The sequence below is a fragment of the Myotis yumanensis genome, unplaced genomic scaffold (assembly GCF_028538775.1).
Source record: "Myotis yumanensis isolate MYYU_CA2020_CCGP unplaced genomic scaffold, mMyoYum1.0.hap1 SCAF_8, whole genome shotgun sequence".
Classification (NCBI taxonomy): domain Eukaryota; kingdom Metazoa; phylum Chordata; class Mammalia; order Chiroptera; family Vespertilionidae; genus Myotis; species Myotis yumanensis.
In genome coordinates, this window is record NW_027223759.1 from 86,198,083 (window position 1) to 86,217,111 (window position 19,029).

Genomic DNA, 19,029 nt, shown 5'->3' on the forward strand with positions numbered 1-19,029 from the left:
CAGCAAAGTCCTGGCATTGCTCCAGGCCTGCTGACCCCAGGAGCCCCTTCACCCCTCCCCCAGAACCTCCCCTGGCAAATGTTACAGGCAGCAGGGGGGTGGGGGCGACGGCGCAGCTTAGCCCCTACGGCCTGGCATCCAGGTTACGTGGGCCAGGCCGGGAAGGTGACCAGAAGGCTGGAACCATCTCTGTACTTACTACATGGAGGACACTGATATGTATTTATTGTTATAATGCTGTTTGTTTTAGTACAATACATACTATGATAACACAATAATAAGGTAACAACTTTAAAATACAAGAGTATTATAATCATGGGGAAAAGATCATTAACTTCTACTGAGCCATTGTTATGAACTGGGCACTGTGTGATGGCTTTATATTCATTACTAGTCTCTGATGAGAAGAGGCTCCCCAAGGGCCCCGCGGGAGGGAGAGCCACGCGGGCCCCAAAGCAGGCGTGCGGCCACGCCCTCAGCGGCTCAGTCTCCTGCTGTGCTGACCATGAAGCTGGACCCACACACAGGGCTTGACGGTTAAGTAATTAACTTAATAACAGAAACTCTTAAGGGCCGTTTTTTTTACCTCAAATATGCTAGGGAAGACTTTATTTTATAAAAAGCTGACATAGTTATAAGCAAACCACACACAGGATTCTAAAACATTCCCATCCTTTTCCCAGCCCCATGACCAACAAGCTCTGGTTATGAGCACTGCACACTCCTCCCCTGCAACCCCCTGGCCCCCAGCAGAGGGCAGGGCCCAGCAGCGCCTTCAGGGGCTGGCTTGAGAAACCCAGCATGGACCCCCCCAGGGGCACCCCCTCCTACATACCCCCCAGCGGGCAGCCCCCCCCTGTGTAATCCCCAGCAGGCAGCCCCCCCCCCACATACCCCACAGCGGGCAGCCCCCCTCCTGCGTACCCCACAGCGGGCAGCCACCCTCCTGCATACCCCCCAGCGGGCAGCCCCTCCCCTGTGTACTCCCCAGCAGGCAGCCCCCCCCCACATACCCCACAGCGGGCAGCCCCCCTCCTGCATACCCCACAGCGGGCAGCGCCCCTCCTGCGTACCCCCTAGTGGGCAGCCCCCCTCCTGCGTACCCCCCAGTGGGCAGCCCCCCTCCTGCGTACCCCCCAGTGGGCAGCCCCCTCCTGCGTACCCCCCAGTGGGCAGCCCCCCTCCTGCGTACCCCCCAGTGGGCAGCCCCCCTCCTGCGTACCCCCCAGTGGGAAGCCCCCTCCTGCGTACCCCCCAGTGGGCAGCCCTCCACCTGCGTACCCCCCAGTGGGCAGCCCCCCCGCATACCCCCCAGTGAGCAGCGCCCCCCGCGTACCCCCCAGTGGGCAGCCCCCCTCCTGCGTACCCCCTAGTGGGCAGCCCCCCTCCTGCGTAATCCCCAGCAGGCAGCCCCCCTCCTGCGTAATCCCCAGCAGGCAGCCCCCCTCCTGCGTACCCCCCAGCAGGCAGCAACCCCTCCTGCGTAATCCCCAGCAGGCAGCCCCCCTCCTGCGTAATCCCCAGCAGGCAGCCCCCCTCCTGCGTTCCCCCCAGCAGGCAGCAACCCCTCCTGCGTAATCCCCAGCAGGCAGACCCCTCCTGCGTACCCCCCAGCAGGCAGCAACCCCTCCTGCGTAATCCCCAGCAGGCAGCCCCCCTCCTGCGTACCCCACAGCGGGAAGCCCCTCCCCCTGCATACCCCCCAGCAGGCAGCCCCAACCCCCCCCCCCCCACCACGTACCTGAATGAACGCGGAGGCTCTCTTCGAAGGGTCCCACAAAAACTCGACTGTGTTCAGCTGGGTCGGGCTGGCCCTGGGGTCCAAGATACCAACAGACAGTGGAATATCTGCGCACACACACAAAGCGCACCGTCAGCCACACCGGTGCTGAAGGAGGGACCATCAGGCCCAGCTCTAACCACGGAGATGCCAAACGCTCAGAAACCAGGCCGTGCAAGCCCCTTTGGCAGCAAGCCTGGCGTGGGCGGCCATGAAGCTGTTAGTCTTAGTCCGATCTGCGTGAACAGTCGTGTTGTTTTGCTGCAGAAAGGACTGTGCTCGCCTGCCTGTGGAGGCATTCCCGATGCTGTGTGTCCACGCACCACAGCCTGTCATTCCAGCTCTGAATTCCAAACCCCGTCTGGCCCAAAGGCTGTGGATGAAGGATACGGACCACTGCCTGAGCCCCCGAGATTCCATCTCCACGGCCCACCTGCAATGCCAGCCTTCCCTTTATCACTTATCAAAATCCTTTAACACGTGATCAGGCCTCTCCCTGGGAGCTGCGGGCTGAGTGTTGCCTGCCTCTTAAAGATTTTTCAAATTCGCCGAAACCGGTTTGGCTCAGTGGATAGAGCGTCGGCCTGCGGACTGAAAGGTCCCGGGTTCGATTCCAGTCAAGGGCATGTACCTGGGTTGCAGGCACATCCCCAGTGGGAGATGTGCAGGAGGCAGCTGATCGATGTTTCTCTCTCATCGATGTTTCTAACTCTCTATCTCTCTCCCTTCCTCTCTGTAAAAAATCAATAAAATATATTTAAAAAAAAAAAAAGATTTTTCAAATTCTGCCTTACAGTAGTGCTTTTCCTGTGCTGTTCAACGTTCCCTAGAAAATTGCTAACCTTTGAGGGCAGGAGTGTGTCTTACTTTTGCAAACCCTGTAGTTCCAGCACAGTGACATAGCAAAGAATGTGAAATCACGGTCAAGCTTTTGCTGAGTACCTGCTATTCCTTCTCAAAGCTTCCCTGGGACTCCTGGCAGCAGGCCTGGTGACTGCCAGCTCCCACAGGGTTTCACACGAGACAGGGGCCCTAAGATGCCCTGCCCAGGCCAGGTGGCGTCCAGGAAAACCCCAACATGCTCACCGAGGTCCAGGATCCGGTCCCCAGGCCGGCTCCACCGCCAGCCCTCCAGCTGCTGGTGCTCTGTGTACTGCAGCCGACGGTCATGGAAAACCACACGGATGATGCTCTGGCAGGGAAGCAGGCAGGAGGAGCTGAGTGTGGGCACCAAGAGGAACCCACCTGCCGCCTTCTGAGCCAGGGCGCCCCCACCCTCAAGGTCGCCCCTCCTGGAGCCGTCCGGTCCGCCCGGGGCGCCCCACTCCCTCCGCAGAGCCCCAGCAACATGAACAGCAGCGAGCAGACTGCTGCCTACCCTTTGTCCATGACTACTGAGTGCTTTACACACACGGCTACTTGTCATTCCTTCTGTGCTGATGAGCCAACAGAAGCTCAGAAAAGCTCAGGGAGTGGCCAACCTGGAGCCCAGAGCCTCGTCCATCAGCCCACGCCACTCGGCTCTGGGCTGTGGCCTGTCCTAGTCCCTGGGAGAGCAGCTGGGGGAACAGGGGCCCACTCCCCTCTGGGCCTTTCCCCGAACCCCCATGCCACTCCTGACCACCACAGCATGCCCAGCACTGAGACCCCCACGGCCCCTCAGGGAGGGAGAGCACCCCACAGACTTACCTTGACGTACTTTGTGTTCAGATCCTGGAAGTCTCCCAGCTTCCGATTCTCCAGCAGCCGAATTTCATAAGACTGACCTGGAGGACGGTTAGGAGTACAGTGCCCATTTCTGAGCGTTTCCAAATGTGGGCTCACCAGCTAGCGGCCTCCCAGCCTCCTCAGCGCCACCCAGGCTCGCGGCCGGGAGGAAAGCCCAGCGCCAGCTCCGGGCCCCCTGGGCGGGCAGCCCCATCTGTCTACCACCTGGCTGGGCCAAGGGCACCCCAGGTAACACACCACACGACCCTTGAGAGGCAGCGCCTCTATAATTTTCACAGAAATAGAATCCAACCCGATACAGTTAGCATTACAGTTATGGAACATAACTTTGTATTTCTTCCCAAAGAATGTCCCCCACACACTCGGGTGGAGAGCAGCTACCGAAATCCACGTCAGAGTAAACAGCCAACCACCCCTCCCGACAGCAGGTCTAACTAAATAACTAGAGAAGAGAAAGCCTGTTAATCATTGTCTTAGGTGCAGATGAGAGCATTCACCAAGTTAAAAGAATTCCACGTATTTGAAAGGGTGCATTCTGCTTGGTGCCATGGAGCCAGCACAAGCTGGTTAGAGTATAAAAGGAAAAGAGATTCGTCCACAATAACAACAAAAACGTGAAAGTATCTCTGACCAAGCTGCACACATGTCATTAGAAGAGAAAGTGCAGCCTGAATAAAAGGGAGGGCACATCGTTTCTAGGGGAAAGACCACACATCAAATGTGTCACTTTCCCCAAGTTAAATAAGTTTGACCACAGCGCTACAACACCCTAGCACAGCCGTGGGCAAACTACGGCCCGCGGGCCGGATCCGGCCCGTTTGAAATGAATAAAACTAAAAAAAAAGAGACCGTACCCTTTTATGTAATGATGTTTACTTTGAATTTATATTAGTTCACACAAACACTCCATCCATGCTTTTGTTCCGGCCCTCCGGTCCAGTTTAAGAACCCATTGTGGCCCTCGAGTCAATCTGTCACAGCTTACAAATCACAGAATAAATTATTTAATAGTTGGTATTGGTAAATCTGATTCACTGTTTTTAAAAAAATCTTTTTTTAAAATAATGATAGTCTACAAGAAATTACAAAAATAGAACAGAAAGGCCCTGGTGCCCAGCCAGCGTGCCCGGTGGTGGCACCAGGAACCGGCTGTGGCACCAAGTTAGCTAAGCCCAGGCCTTACTCAGGCCGCCCTGGGTTTGCAGGTTTCTCTCTCATCTGTGTGTTTGCGTGTACAGGTCTGTTCAAATGTTCACCTGTTAAGATCAGCTATTTTTTCCAAAGTGCAGACCCAGGTTACCACTGGCTTTAAAAGTTAATTTCCTAAGGTTTTATTGTCACGTGAATGACTACTTATCGGACAGTCAGTGGGGAAGGACTTTCTGAACCTAAAATCGTGGGAGGGGGAGTGAAATCTAGCTATATATATATATATATTGCAAACAACAAGCTAGGACACACACACCCAGTGACTAACAGTCTTAAAAATAGCTAAAAGAGAGCTGATTAGAAAAATACTAAGACCCCTTACAGTAGACTGAATGGTTCCCCCCCAATAAGCCTGCACCCTCATCTCCAGGACCTGAGGGTCACCTAATCTGGAAACAAGAGTCCTTGCAGATGCAAGTAGGTTAGGAAGCATGGGATGAGGAGCTCAGCCTGGTTGTGTCCTGTGTCCTGGGCACAGGGACAGGTGTCCTTGTGAGAGACACACAGAGGGAAGGAGGAGGGGCCGTGGGCACAGAGACGGATACAGCCACGCCTCCCGGAGACCCACCAGACGAGGAGGCAGAGAACAGGCCGGCCCCTGAGGCCCCAGGGAGCTGGGCCTGGCCAATTCCCGGTGTCCAGCCTCCAGACCTGCCGGAGAATCGACCTCCACTGCTCCGAGTTAATATGCTTGCAGTACCTTGCTGAAGGAGCCACAGGAAACTAACATACCCCCCCCCTACACACACACAATGAACAGAATGGACAAAAATATGAAATTAAGTCATTTGCCTCAAACATATGCTGAGCTACAACTATGCGCCGAATTCCGTGCGACTCCTCGGACGGAGCCAGCAGAGTGGACACAGTGCCCCCAGCGCCCGCAGCTCAGAAACAGCCATCGGCAAACCTTCTTCTCGGGAAGTGGGCCCCTCCCCCAGCTTTCCCAGCCCGTCTTACAGGCCCTGCGGACACTTGACGAACATGCCACGGCCCGTGCAGGGCAATGCACTGGGCACATCATGCCAGAGGGAAGCGGCGCGAACCCCAAAATCTTGTCCTGCCCACTGCCCGTTCAGAACTCACAACTCCCAGGAAGGCCTCGCAGGCCTAACCAACACTTCTAACTTTCCGAAAAAGTCGGATTTTTAACACACATTTCCAGGCTCAAGAGCCGACACTCCTCTGAGGGCAACGTAACATGGAGCCTCTCACACCCTAACTGGTTTCCAGTGTCCTCCTGTTCCCAGGAGGAGAGCAATGGCTGGCATGAGGCCCAGCACCCAAGTGCTCATTACCTGGGTGGACAGGTGCCCCACGGCTCAATGAATACTGACCCAGCACTGCAGCACCCTCAGCTCATGCCCAGCGGAGGCACCTGCTGTCCTACAGAGCAGTTCTATAGTGGGGCTTTAGGCCTGACCCAGGCCCAGGTCACAGCCCCCTCCTCCACCAGCAGAGACCTGACCCAGACCCAGGTCACAGCCCCCTCCTCCACCAGCAGAGACCTGACCCAGACCCAGGTCACAGCCTCCTCCTCCACCAGCAGAGACCTGACCCAGACCCAGGTCACAGCCTCCTCCTCCATTAGCCGAGACCTGACCCAGACCCAGGTCACAGCCTCCTCCACCATCAGCAGAGACCTGACCCAGACCCAGGTCACAGCCCCCTCCTCCTCCAGCAGAGACCTGACCCAGACCCAGGTCACAGCCCCCTCCTCCACCATCAGCAGAGACCTGACCCAGGCCCAGGTCACAGCCCCCTCCTCCAGCAGAGACCTGACCTGTGTGCTTCCCTACAGAAAGTCACTCCTCATCCCTTCCTCTTGCATGCGCTCTAGAGCCCCTCCCAGCCACATGGCACCTCCCTGACTCAGGCCTCAGCCAGGACACCGCCCAGCCTCCCTCCTCAGGCCTGTCCTCCCCCCCCCTCCCCCGCCCCCCGCCGAGCCCTGCTCCCCTCAGCAGAGCACCATCCAGAAGACAGCTGTTCATGGCCATCCACCAGCTGATGTGCGAGGGGAAATCTCACTCAACCTGAAGCGCATGGGCATTCCTCTGCTTGGCGGGTCTCCCTGGGGCGTGGGTGGGCCAGGACTGTTTAGCTCACCACTGTGCTGTTTAACCGTTTGAGTCCCAAGCAGCGCAATCGCGCTGCTTGGTATTTCTCGACATAAAATAAAACAAGCGCTATCACGCTGTTTGGGTCTTTTCGTACTCATTTAGAGAAATTGCGGTTGCAATTTGGGATTCTTCGACAGTGTTTTTTCAATCCCCCCTGGGACTCAAACGAATCGTATGTTTTCTCGACATAAAATCTCAGCAGCGCAATCGCGCTGCTTGGGACTCAAACGGTTAAGGAATAGCAGGTACTCAGCAAAAGCTTGACCGTGATTTCACATTCTTTGCTATGTCACTGTGCTGGAACTACAGGGTTTGCAAAAGTAAGACACACTCCTGCCCTCAAAGGTTAGCAATTTTCTAGGGAATGTTGAACAGCACAGGAAAAGCACTACTGTAAGGCAGAATTTGAAAAATCTCTAAGAGGCGGGCAACACTCACCCAGAATGGAGGAGATAACATTAGAGATAGACTGTGAAGAGTGGGCAGGAGGGGGGGAATTGAAGGGGAGAATGGATGAGAAAGCAATCCTCAGCAGCCCCGAGGTGTGAGGGCAGAGGTGTGCCGGGGAACAGTGAGGGGCAGCTTCCACCCACTGGCTGCTGATCCAGTGGCAAGTCTGCTCAGGTATGAAGCCACCTGACCCTCAGACCACATGATGGGGCGTGTGGGAAGAGCCCACTGGTAGACGGAAGCAGAGGCTCAGAGAGGTTACACTTGGACAAGCTCACACAGCAGTCAGTGGCAGAGCCAGGAGCAGAAACTAAATGTTTCCAGAAGCTACTGCCCTCTTTGCCACACCCTCCATGGGGGTGTCATTTGCTGGTCCGAGGACAGGTAGTTCTACATGATTGCCAACTTCTCCTTTCTGGAAGTTATTTCTTGCTCAGCGAAGATGCCTATAGAATCTTTTTTTCTTATTGAATTTATTGGGTGGCATTGGTTATTAACATTACATAGGTTTCAGGTGTGCAATTCGACAATCCATCATCTGTATATTGTATTGTGTGTTCACCACCCAGCTCAAGTCTCCTTCCATCACCATCTATCCCCGCTCTACTGCCCGCAGCATCTATGACATTAAGAGCACCCATACCTTCACCATCCCAAGTTAAGATGGTGTTTCCCTCCTTCCTTCTTCCTTTAGGACCAGCAGTAACGACAAGTCCCAGGATGAGCTTAGAGCACACTGACTCCACCTTCGTGCCTATAAAACACTCCGTTTCCTGCTCTCGGATCACTGATCTCAACAGTGATCTGAGAGCAAAACGAAATCACGGCAGGAAATCACAGTAAAGCCTGTTCTAATTTCAGAATGCAAAATGTGGGAAAGAAAGACAAAGGTCAGCTATGCCACTTATGTGCATTATTTCATTTAGTCCTCTCAACAATCCATAAGGAAAATACATTATTGACACCTTTTTTTAATCCTCACCCAAGGATATTTTTGTTTTATTTTACTGATGAGAGAGAGAGAGAGAGAGAGAGAGAGAGAGAGAGAAACATTGATGTGAGAGAGAAACATCAATCAGTTGCCTCCCATAGATGCCCCAGACCGAAGGGGGGGGCATCAAACCCACAACCTAGGTATGTGCCCAGACCAGAAATTGAACCCCCAACCTTTTGGTGTACCAGGACAATACTCCAACCAACTGAGCCACCCAGCCAGGGCAACCCCATTATAGATGAAGAAATTATGATCCAGAGTACCTTGCTGAAGATCAAACCTGGGTCTCTCTGACTCCAAGGACTAAATCCTAGCCAAACTACTCCACACAGTATCTGTTTGTTTGTTTGTTTTGTTTTTTATTTAATTTTGTTTTATTACACATGTCTCCTTTTTTCGCCCCCTTGACATTCCCCCGGCCTCCCCTACTCCCCAGTGTCTTGTGTCCATTGGTTATGCTTATATGCATGCATACAAGTCCTTCAGTTGATCTCTTACGCCCCCCCCCCAACCCTCCCCAGGCTTCCCACTGTAGTTTGACAGTCTGTTCAATGCTGCTCTGCCTTTGTATCTATTTTTGTTCATCAGTTTATAATGGTCTTTATTATCCATAAATGAGTGAGATCATGTGGTATTTTTCTCGGCTTCCCTGGGGCCGTCACAGCCTCGTAGGGGCCCTCTCAGCCTCACTGGGGCCAGCTCAGCCTCACGAGGGCCGTCTCAGCCTCACGGGGGCCATCTCAGCAACACGAAGTTTGGCATTCTGTCTTTTGTTGGGCGACTCCTTACTGGACAAAATCTCCAGGCGTTCTTGCTGGCTGAATTTCTGGTATGCTTGCTTGGATTTTGTTTTCTACTAAGTGCACAGACTGCTTGTCTGCCGTCTCCCGGCGTCCCATGTGAGACTGGATCTGGTGGACCTGTTTGTGCATTTGCTGGTACAGGGGTTCCATGTTGCCGGCCCAGCCGGGTCCAGTTCCGGCTTCCTCCGAACCTGATTCTGCTTCTTGAGTGTGTCCCTTATGGGTGCGAGGAGTTGAAATCTGCAGTTTGTTGGGTTAAGCTACAAAAGTGCATGTGGTTCCTTTTGTGCCACTGACAAAGCTTGGGCGGTGATGTAAATTGAGTAGGGCAGGGTCTCAGGGAATCATCAGGACAGAGCAAACAGCAATGGCGTCTCCACGACTCCTCGCCTCTCCGCGACTCCGCGTCTCCACGTCCCCGAGTGCCGGCGAGCAGCTCCGTGAGAAAGCCGCCCTCGCTTTCCGACCCGCTGCAAGGCCTTCCCGCCTCTCCCTGTAGGGGTCTGGAACCTCAGAATCCTGCCCTAAACAAGCTCATTGGATTCAAGAGTTTGTAACCCCTTTCGATTGAAAAAACCGCACATCCAGTTGCAGCCCGCCTGGCATGCAACTCTGCACCTCTGCTCTTGGCACCTCTGCATATCCTACTCAGTCTCAATGCTCTTCTTTCTATCCTACTCAGTTGTAGAACTTCCACTGGGCCAGCTTTCCCATGGTTCTGAATGATAGCTGTTTTGTTTTATAGTTGGTATTTTCAATGTTGTTGTGGGAGGCAGCACGCACAGGTCTGTACCTTACGCTGCCATCTTGGTTCTCTCCCACAGTGTCTTCTTGCTTCAAATATTCACAGAGTCTATTTCATTCCTCCTGAATTTCTTGATATTCACTTTATTGCATGAGCCTCGTCCACACACCTAAACCCTCCCCCCTTCCCTTAAGGCTCAAATCCTTATGCCCCATGATCTTAGTTCTCTGAACCAAGAAGTGCTATGTGGATATGTAACTACACTGTGGCATAAGGTTTGATATTCGTTTCCTTCTGAAAAACTCATCTCCATGAAACACATGTTCCTAAACCATTTAAAAGACTCTGAAGGTCACAGTACCAAAACCATGTCATTTTTTTCATGGAGATAAACAGACCAATGGGGGCGGGGGAAGAGTTCACAAATACATTTTCAGATACTTGGAAACTTGATCTATGGCAGTGAGAAAAAAGACAGCTTTTCAAGGGTGCAGGATGACTGGTTATCCATATGGAAAAATAAATCCCTACCTCACACCATATATAATAAATTCATTCCAGTTCTACAGGCATATCCTAAAGCAGAACTTGCTGTGCACCAGGAAACAGGCAAAAATGCTCATCACAGGAGAAACTGTCAACAACCCACAGATTCAGCAATAAGAAGAGAGAGATGTTAATTCTATTATTTAACTTGGAATGGAATAGCAAATGGCACTTTAAACAACATGGAGAAATCTCAGAAACATAATGTTAAACAAAAGAACTACATGGTAATATACATATAAATAACTTGTATAAAGTTTGAAGACATGCAAAACAATACTATTTATTTTTAGGGCTGACTATGCAAAGAGTAAAAATTTACGAATGTGCACTCAACCTCAAACCAACACCAACTTCACAAATTGGTTTTGCTTCTGGAGAAGAGGGAAAGCAACAAATGAGAAAAAAGTAAAAATCAGAAGCAAATTTGGCAAGGTTGAAAAAACTGTGTTGAGCATGATTATTTGTTCTCTTATTCTCTGTAATCAATCGACCTGAAAGTAAAATATTTCCGTCACACACACAACCATGGAGTGGGGAGGAATGCTGGAGCCAGTCCTCGCTCTGTACTGCTTTCTGTTCAGCAGCCCCTGCACACCTCACCCCACCCTCTGCGCCAGGGACATACTAGGCACAATCCCAAGATGCTGCCATAGGGTGCAGGCTGACTGACTGCCCCACTCGTTCACACACCACCTCACAATTTTGCCAATGAAATTAGAAACAGCCTGCAACATGAAGAGCCCATTTTATTTGATCAACTCACTTTTTAAACTTAATTTTTTAAGTGTTTATCATCACTGCAAATACAAAATCAAAATCATATACCATAGCCCTAACCAGTTTGGCTCAGTGGATAGAGCGTCGGCCTGTGGACTGAAGGGTCCTGGGATTCGGTTCCCCATCAGGGCACATGCCCGGGTCGTGGCCTCAATCCCCAGTAGGGGATGTGCCGGAGGCAGCCGTTCCATGGTTCTCTCTCATCATTGATGTTTCTCTCTCTCTCTCCCTCTCCCTTTCTCTCTGAATCAATAAAAAAATATATATCAAAAAAAGAAATGGAAAAACAATAAAAACATGAAAATGATATATTAAAAAATATATATCATAAACAGTAATTGTAAAAATTATATAGATATGCAACAATCGATGTTCTTCTACGTACCCCAAAAATTACCTTGGGAACCTGGTCAGCACCCAGGTGTGGGCCTGGGCTCACATCTGGACCCACCACTTACTATTGGCTCCATTTGTGAGCACTAGCTTCCATGTCTCCAAAAAGTGGACGGTGTCGGTACTTAAACGCAGGGGTGTGGGAGGACTGAAGGTGCGTCCAGCCCCGCACGGCTGGCACACGGAGTCCTTGGCCTCAAAGCTTTCACTATCTCTGGCCCCACCCTCTACTTTGGAAATGTGAAAGGCCTTTAAAGCAGGGAAGGAGAATGGGTCGGCACCAGGTGATGTAAACCATCCTCCACAGCCACCAGCCCAGCCCAGAGGGGGAGGGCCTGGAGCACCTGAGGGAGAGGAGGGGTGGCCATACGCTTTCCCCCCACCTCCCCACTCCCACCAGCAATGCCCGGAGCCCTGCCCCGCCAGCTCAGCACTCCATCCTTAGCCCCCAGCAGAGGTGGGCTCCTCTGCTGGCCACAACCCTGGCAGAATGGCTTGGATCCAGACCAAATGGCCCTGAACATTTGCAAGGGTTGGAGTTTCCCTCTACCCCAACCCTAGACCTGAGCTCAGCCTCCACTCCTCGCTTCCTTACCTCCACCCCACACAGAAATGGGGGGCGGAGGGCAATGAGAATAAGGGATGGAAGAGAAAAGGTTTCCAAGGAAAATGAAACGAAACTCACACATGCAGCACTCTACACTGTGCCTGCCCAGGTAGGAGCTCAGCTCACCTTTGCTTCCTCCCTCTTCCTTCACGCAACCACACATGTAACATCTGGCCCGGCATCAGCAGTTTCCCCGCAAAGGCCGGACAGTAACTATTTTCAGCCTGCGGGCCACAGCTCTCTGTCACAACTACTAAACCCCACCATAGAAACAAGGAAGCAGCCACAGACAGTATGTGAGTGAATGGGGCCTGGCTGTGTTCCAATAAAACTTTATTTGAATTTTCACAGGATGTTCAAGCTTCCTCTCCACTTCTTTGGGCACTCTGCCACTTTCCCCCTCGGCTCTCCCACGTGACGGCTATGCTGTAGCTCCCCAAGTGGACTGGAAGCCCTCGAGGCCCGCTTACCAGTTCACCTGAACCAATTTGCACACTCACACCAGCCCCTGTACAGTACTGGCATGTGACAGACCTGTAACTGGTGGAGGCAGAATTTGATATAAATTCCCTAAAGCAAACAGCAGAGCTGGAACTAAGCCAAACAAGCAGAACGTGAAGAGATGCTCCACCTCCTAACAGTCACAGACATGCCAAATGCAGGCAGTGCCACGCCAGCCTCGGCGGCAGCTACCTGCTCGCCCTCCAGGACAAAAGACGGGGAGTGGCCTTCACACCTGCAGGAGCGGGAGACAGTGCGTCACGGCCCATTGGGCATTTTGACAACCATCAACCCTGCGGACACCAACAGCCTGAGACCTAACTATGCCATCCAAGAAGTCCTGAATAATAGGACACAGTGTGATTGTACTTTTATTTAAAATGTTATACACATGCCCTTATATTTGTGAGTCTGACAGTGGATCAAGAAGAATACTTCCCTTTTAAATTATATACATTTTCAGCATCAACTTTTTAAAAACTAGGAATATACTACGTATGAATTTAAAAAAAAAGGGGAGGGGGGGTGTTCATTCCACTCCAAGCATGTAACAGGTGTCCGTCCACAGGGGCAATGGTTGGTGTTTTTATTCCAGTGCCAGGCTGGTACCTGGAGCCCATCACACAGGTGGGCACTTGGGGAAAACAGTCTGCATTTCATCAATAAAACACCAAACACATGCAACTGAAGTCAGACAGAGAGAGGTCCTTCAACCAGCCTCTCTCTGGGAGGCCACCCCAAGGACCCACAAGCACAATACGACTGTGCCCATTTTAGAGGTGAGAACACCGAGGCCCAGGGCAGGAGTGCTGCGCCCCAGTTGGCAGTGAAGACAGCACAGCCTGGGGCTGGTCCAGGACAAGAGGGAGAGAGGATGTGACGTCAGGTCAGACAGAGCTGAGCCAGACCCTCCGCGTCCTGGCAAGTTCAGGAACTTCTCTGCAGCTCACGCTCCGCATCTGCAAAATGTTCCTCGCAGGCGGCTGTGAGGATCAGATGAGACAATGTACTCAGCCTGGCCTATGACAAGCCCTCAGCAAGTTCCAGTCACAACTGCCTCTTCCAAACAACAAGCCTTACATGCTCCTCCTGCACTGAGCCCCGCCCGCCCATGCCCGCTGCCCAAGGCCATCCAAGGTCACACAGCCAGGAGGAAGCCAAACTAGGACATGCCCCCAGGCCGGATGACTCAACCCTCAACCGGAAGGGGCTTGGGGGCAGAGGGGGAGATGGGTGGCAGGGGGAGGGCTTCTAGGCCTGAGGTAGGGAGGTGGGGGCAGCCCATACCGCTGCTGCTGCCTGCCCGGGGCCGTGCCCACCGGCTCTCCCGCAGAGTGGCTCTGCCCAGCAAGCGGAACCCAGGGCAGGGCCTCCTGCCCAGATCACAATGTTCCCAAGAACAGGAGGCAATTGCCCTGGCCGGCCAAGACTTACAGGTTGTTTACTTTCCAGCAGTTACTGCTTTGGGTGATTAATGCCACATAAAGCATGATGGAGGCCACCATCACCTCAGAGAAAGGAGGGCTGGGCGCCAACAGCCCTGACCTGAGGGCAGACAGAGAGCATAATGCTGCGCACTGTCCAGCACGGGGGCTTGTCCGGTCACTTGCATATGTGCAGTGTCACGCACGTGTGTGGACAGAGCATCCCACACAGGCACGCTTCAGGGAGAAGGCTCAGCCGCCACAGGCCCAATCCCAGTCCTGAGGGCCGACCACCGGCGACCTCGGGTGAGGCGCTTCCCTCTCGCACACACAGACGGCAGGGCCCAGGCCTCTGCCTGGCACCTAGTGGATCTCCGGTAAATACCAGTCCTTGGCAGGTGGTGGGCATGTGTGCGGACGCACAGAAGTAGGAGTCAGTCACGTCCTGCAGACACGTTAGAGAAACGTCTGGGGCAGGGAGGTACCCAGTGCTCCTTTTGTCTGAAGCATCTCGTAGGTCAGGTGTGAGGAAACGCTCGGGAAAAGGGTGAGGCAGGGCAGAGGACGCAGCAGTCAGGCTCAGGGAGCCCCCACTGGCCACACTGGCGCGGTGTGAGCGACGCACTAGAGGACAGCGTTGAATTTTAGCCCACAGTGTAAAATAAATACCCACCCGTCTACATGATATAATAAATACGTACACTAATGTGGAGAAGAGAAAGCTCTTTCTGCAGCAGCGTCCCAACTGTTAAAAGTGGGAAGAAGAGGGAAGCAGGTAAAAACAGGGCCGCAAGACCTCCCAGTGGATGGTGCAATCCGTGGGTGCGAGTTTAAGGCTAATCGAGACATCAGCCTGTCTCCCAGTGTCTTCCTCAAGGTATTTATTAATGACAAAGGGAAAAACAGTGACTTTCAGCAGAGAAACCCGGCAGACACTCCGAAATCATCAAGGTCACGACCACCAGCAGAAGACAGCTGAGCGTCAAGACCCCGATACGCTGTACTGGCAGGCGCAGCGGCGGGAGTGCGCAGCCTCCCTCTCGTCACTAAAAAACATCAGAGAAACCCACATGGGGGCACGTGCACAGCTGACCGGGTACCTCTGAAGTGTGAAGTCACGGGAGACAAGAAGGGCTAAGGGACTGTCACAGGCCGGAGACCACGGAAACATGGCAATGAAGGGCCACTGGGTCCTGCACAGACACCGGGAACGGGGGCAGCAGCGGGGCAGGTAAAAGTCACATAGAGACGCAGCAGAGTCCGCAGAGCCGCAGCAGTGTGCCTGCCGGCTCCAATGACTGCACCAGTTACATGTGAGCATTACGGGAAGCTGGGTAAAAGGTATAGAGTACTATTTTTTTTAAAGAGAGAGAGTAGGAGGGAGAGAGGGAGGAAGGGAGAGAGAGAGAGAAACATCAATGTGAGAGAAACACATCGATTGGTTTTCTCCCACACGTGCCCGACAGGGGCTGGGGTCTGAACCTGAAACCCAGGCATGTGCCCTTGACTGGAATCGAACCAGTGACCCTTTGGTGCACAGGCCGACTCTCTAACCGCCAAGCACGTCCTGCCAGGGCCTCAGTACTATTTGACACTTTTCTTTCAGTCAAAAAGTATTCTCTTTTTCTTCCTCCAAATGCCCCAGATTCCCAAGCCGCAGCCAGAACTGTAGAGAGTAAACGTGGGGGGCCCAGCAGGTGGCGAGCTCAGAGCTCCGGCGCACTGCCAGGACTCCAAATCAGGAGCCTCGGACTCCAGTGGGTCAGCATTCTAAACATTGATTTGCTGTTGGTGCTGTGAATGGAATCTCCTTTTGCTGTTTTATTTTATATGTGGCTGTTGCTGGCTCACAGGAAATCCACTAATTTTTCATGTGGTACTTGTACCCAGCTACACTGCTGTACTAAAGCCTATGAAACCGCTGACCAGCCCATTTTGAATTACAGTTCCAGCCAATGCAGTGGTTCTCACAGGTCAATAAGCAAAAAAGCAACAGAAGAAAAAAGGCAATGGATACAAGAAAGGCATGTAAACATCTGAGAAGATGCTCAATTTCACTCCTGTGGTTAAAAATGACATAAATGCAAATGAAAATAAAGTGCTAATTTTCTGTGTGCATATTAGAAAAGGTTGACAGGTGGTGGGATGTGAAAGCCTAAGTTAGTAGGACAAAGGACAGTGAAGAGAGAAAACCAAATCTCTGCATAAGCTCAGGACTGGACTCACTGGGGCACCTCCCTCCAGCCGGGAACCACATCCGCGCTGGGGCTGAGGCACTCACATGCCCTTGATGGGCCAGATCTTAGAGGTGGGAGCCTGACAGCCTGGTTGCTCTCCTCCCAGCCACCGTCATCAGGCCCCAGGCCATCCACTTTCTGTCTTAGCCACTGGTAAGCTAGGTAAGGGGCAGCCACTGTCAGTCTAGCCTGAGACAACCACAGCCTCCTTCCCCGTCCCCCCAGCCTCCCAGGAGAGTGCACGCCTATGGCCACCTCAGGGAACAGCTCCACCACTAGCCCTGCTTCCAGAGTGGAGAAGGGGAGGGTGGGCGCAGCCATGCTTACACAGGGCCCACCAGGCCAACAGCCCCTCCCTGGGAGTGTGGAGTGGGAGCGGGGAAGAGAGTGCCAGCTCTCTAGGTGTTGAGCACTTTTGATTGCCTGGCTGTCAGCCCTCTGGCCACTGAGGAGGGGGAGCTGGTGGGAAGAGAGAGCAGAAGGGGATCCCCAGCGAGGAACAGAGAAGGGGGTCCGAGAATCCTCCCGGCGTCTGAGCCTCTGGGTTCGGTTTACCCCGAGGCCCACTACACCCCGCCTGGAGGCCTCCGCTCCGTGTGCTGCCAGCAGTGGCGGCGTGGCCAGCAGAAGCGGTCTCTGTCACTCTTCCTTCCTCCGTCAGGACGGACAATACCTAGTGCTGGGTGTGGACAAACGGGAACCCCCATACACTGATGGGATGCAAAGTGCTGCAGCCACTTCAGAAAACAGTCTGGCAGCTCCTCAAAACATTGAATAGAGTGACCATGTGACCCAGAGGTTGCACTCCTAGGGCTATGCACAAGAGAAACGAAAGCACCGGGCCACACAAAAACTAGTGCATACCGCTCACAGCAACATTTTCATCATGGCCCAAAAGTGGGAACCGGCCAGATGTCCATCACCTGAAGAATGAATAAATAAAACAAGGCTCACCGACCCCCGGAGTGCTCCTGGGCAAGGAAGAGGAAGAGCTCTGATGCATCCGCAGGTGGTGCTGAGCGAAGGAGTCAGGCACAGACCTTTTGCGGGACATGTCTATATGGAAGGCACAGCTCACAGGGCCAATGCAGGAGGCACCTGTCCTTCTCCCTGTGGCCTCTACAGACTCCAGAGCTGTGCACACCTGGGCTCACGCCTGGCCCCGCCTCAGCAGGTCGACTGACCCCGGAGCATTCCACCTTTACTGGGCTGCCCCCCTCCTCCTAGGAAAGGGGTGGGCAACCTTTTTGTGAGTGCGTGCCAAAACCAGCAAAATCTCTGACTCAAAATTCTTTTGCGTGTCAACCCTAATTTTTTGAGAACATGTTACGCCTACTTGATATCTCTTAAGGTGTACATATGTGAAGAACCTTGAAGAAATAATAAAATTCATTTGAGGAGAAACCAAGATGGTGGCATAGGTAAACAGCGGAGACTGCTGCCTCGCACAACCACTTCAAAAATACAACTAAAAGACGGAACGGACATCATCCAGAACCTCAGGAAGGCTGGCTGAGTGAAATTCTACAACTAGAAGGAAAGAGAAAAGCATACCGAGACTCAGAGGAGGTGCGGTGCGGAAGTAAAATACAAAGGTGCGGAGGTGCATGCGGAGAGGGCTGGCGGCTGAGGACACGATTGTCTTTTTCAATCGGGAGAGGGTCTCAAGCTCTGACTCCAGTTCCGGGCAAGTCTCTGGGGACCCAGACTCATACGGGAGAAACGGGACTGTCTGGCATCGGTCAGAACTCGAGGGCAGCTTTCTCTCGGAGGCACTCACAGCGATTGCCTGGGCCTCTTAAGACAGGACTGAGAGCAGCCATACTGCTCACTCCGCCTGCCCTATTGATCCCCTGGGACCCCGCCCCGCCCAAGCCGTGCATGGAGGCTTTTGCATATGAAAGGCCCAGCCCTTTGTAATCTGAAAATTACTTAACACTTGGAGTGCGGGGAAACGAGTTAAGTCGGCTCGCGTGAATAGCCGTCTTTAACTCGGTTCATATAGATTTGCGGTGGAGTGCGGGAAACGTGTAAACTCGGGCCGATTGTAACTGCGTATTACCAAATATTTGTTTGTAATCCACCCTTTTGGTGGATGGAACAAAACCAAAAGACAGAGCCATCTTATATTTTGGCGGGAAATTCACCCGCACTCCAAGTGTTAACAAACTGCAGCTGCCCCAAGGCCCCAAGGCAACTTGCATAGCTTTACAGCTGGCTTCTGCTGGGTAGCCTCAGGCAGAGGCTAGATTAGCACCTCCTTAGATCCAAGAGCCAGTGGGACCATCCAATTCCAACTACTCAGAACCATAAGGGACACACTCAGGGGGCAGACTCAGTGAGCACCAAAGCCCCACTGAAGCAAGTCTTGCCCCAGAAGGGTGTCTTCAGCACAGAAGTTCTCCCACCGTAGACACAGCTGATTCTCACAGCCAATAGGCCTGGAGGTCAATTCCTCCCAGTGATACCTACAACAATCAAGGCTTAACTACAGCAAGACTGTGCACAAAGCTCACAAAGGGGTGCACCAAGAGTGTCTACCTCAGGTAATTGGGGAGGCTGAGCCACTGGGCCCTACAGGTCACTTAGCACAGAAAGCCACTCTATCCACACAGCAAAGAATAAAAAATGCCGAGACAAAGAAACAGGACACAAATGACAGAAATGGAGGAAAGCAAACTACTGGATATAGAGTTCAAAACCACACTT

At 52.9% G+C, this 19,029-nt stretch overlaps 1 protein-coding gene across 5 annotated transcripts in view; it reads right to left on the bottom strand.

Moving 5' to 3' along the window:
• Positions 1-19,029, bottom strand: part of TFCP2L1 (transcription factor CP2 like 1) — a 67,103-nt gene that overhangs the window by 30,466 nt on the left and 17,608 nt on the right. For all 5 annotated transcript variants that reach the window (XM_070423152.1, XM_070423151.1, XM_070423153.1 and 2 more), the window contains exons 3-5: positions 3,470-3,546; positions 2,867-2,972; positions 1,742-1,848 (exon numbers count right to left, since the gene is read on the bottom strand). In XM_070423152.1, coding sequence (XP_070279253.1) covers positions 1,742-1,848; positions 2,867-2,972; positions 3,470-3,546 — 290 coding nt within the window. The remainder of the gene's footprint in view (positions 1-1,741; positions 1,849-2,866; positions 2,973-3,469; positions 3,547-19,029) is intronic.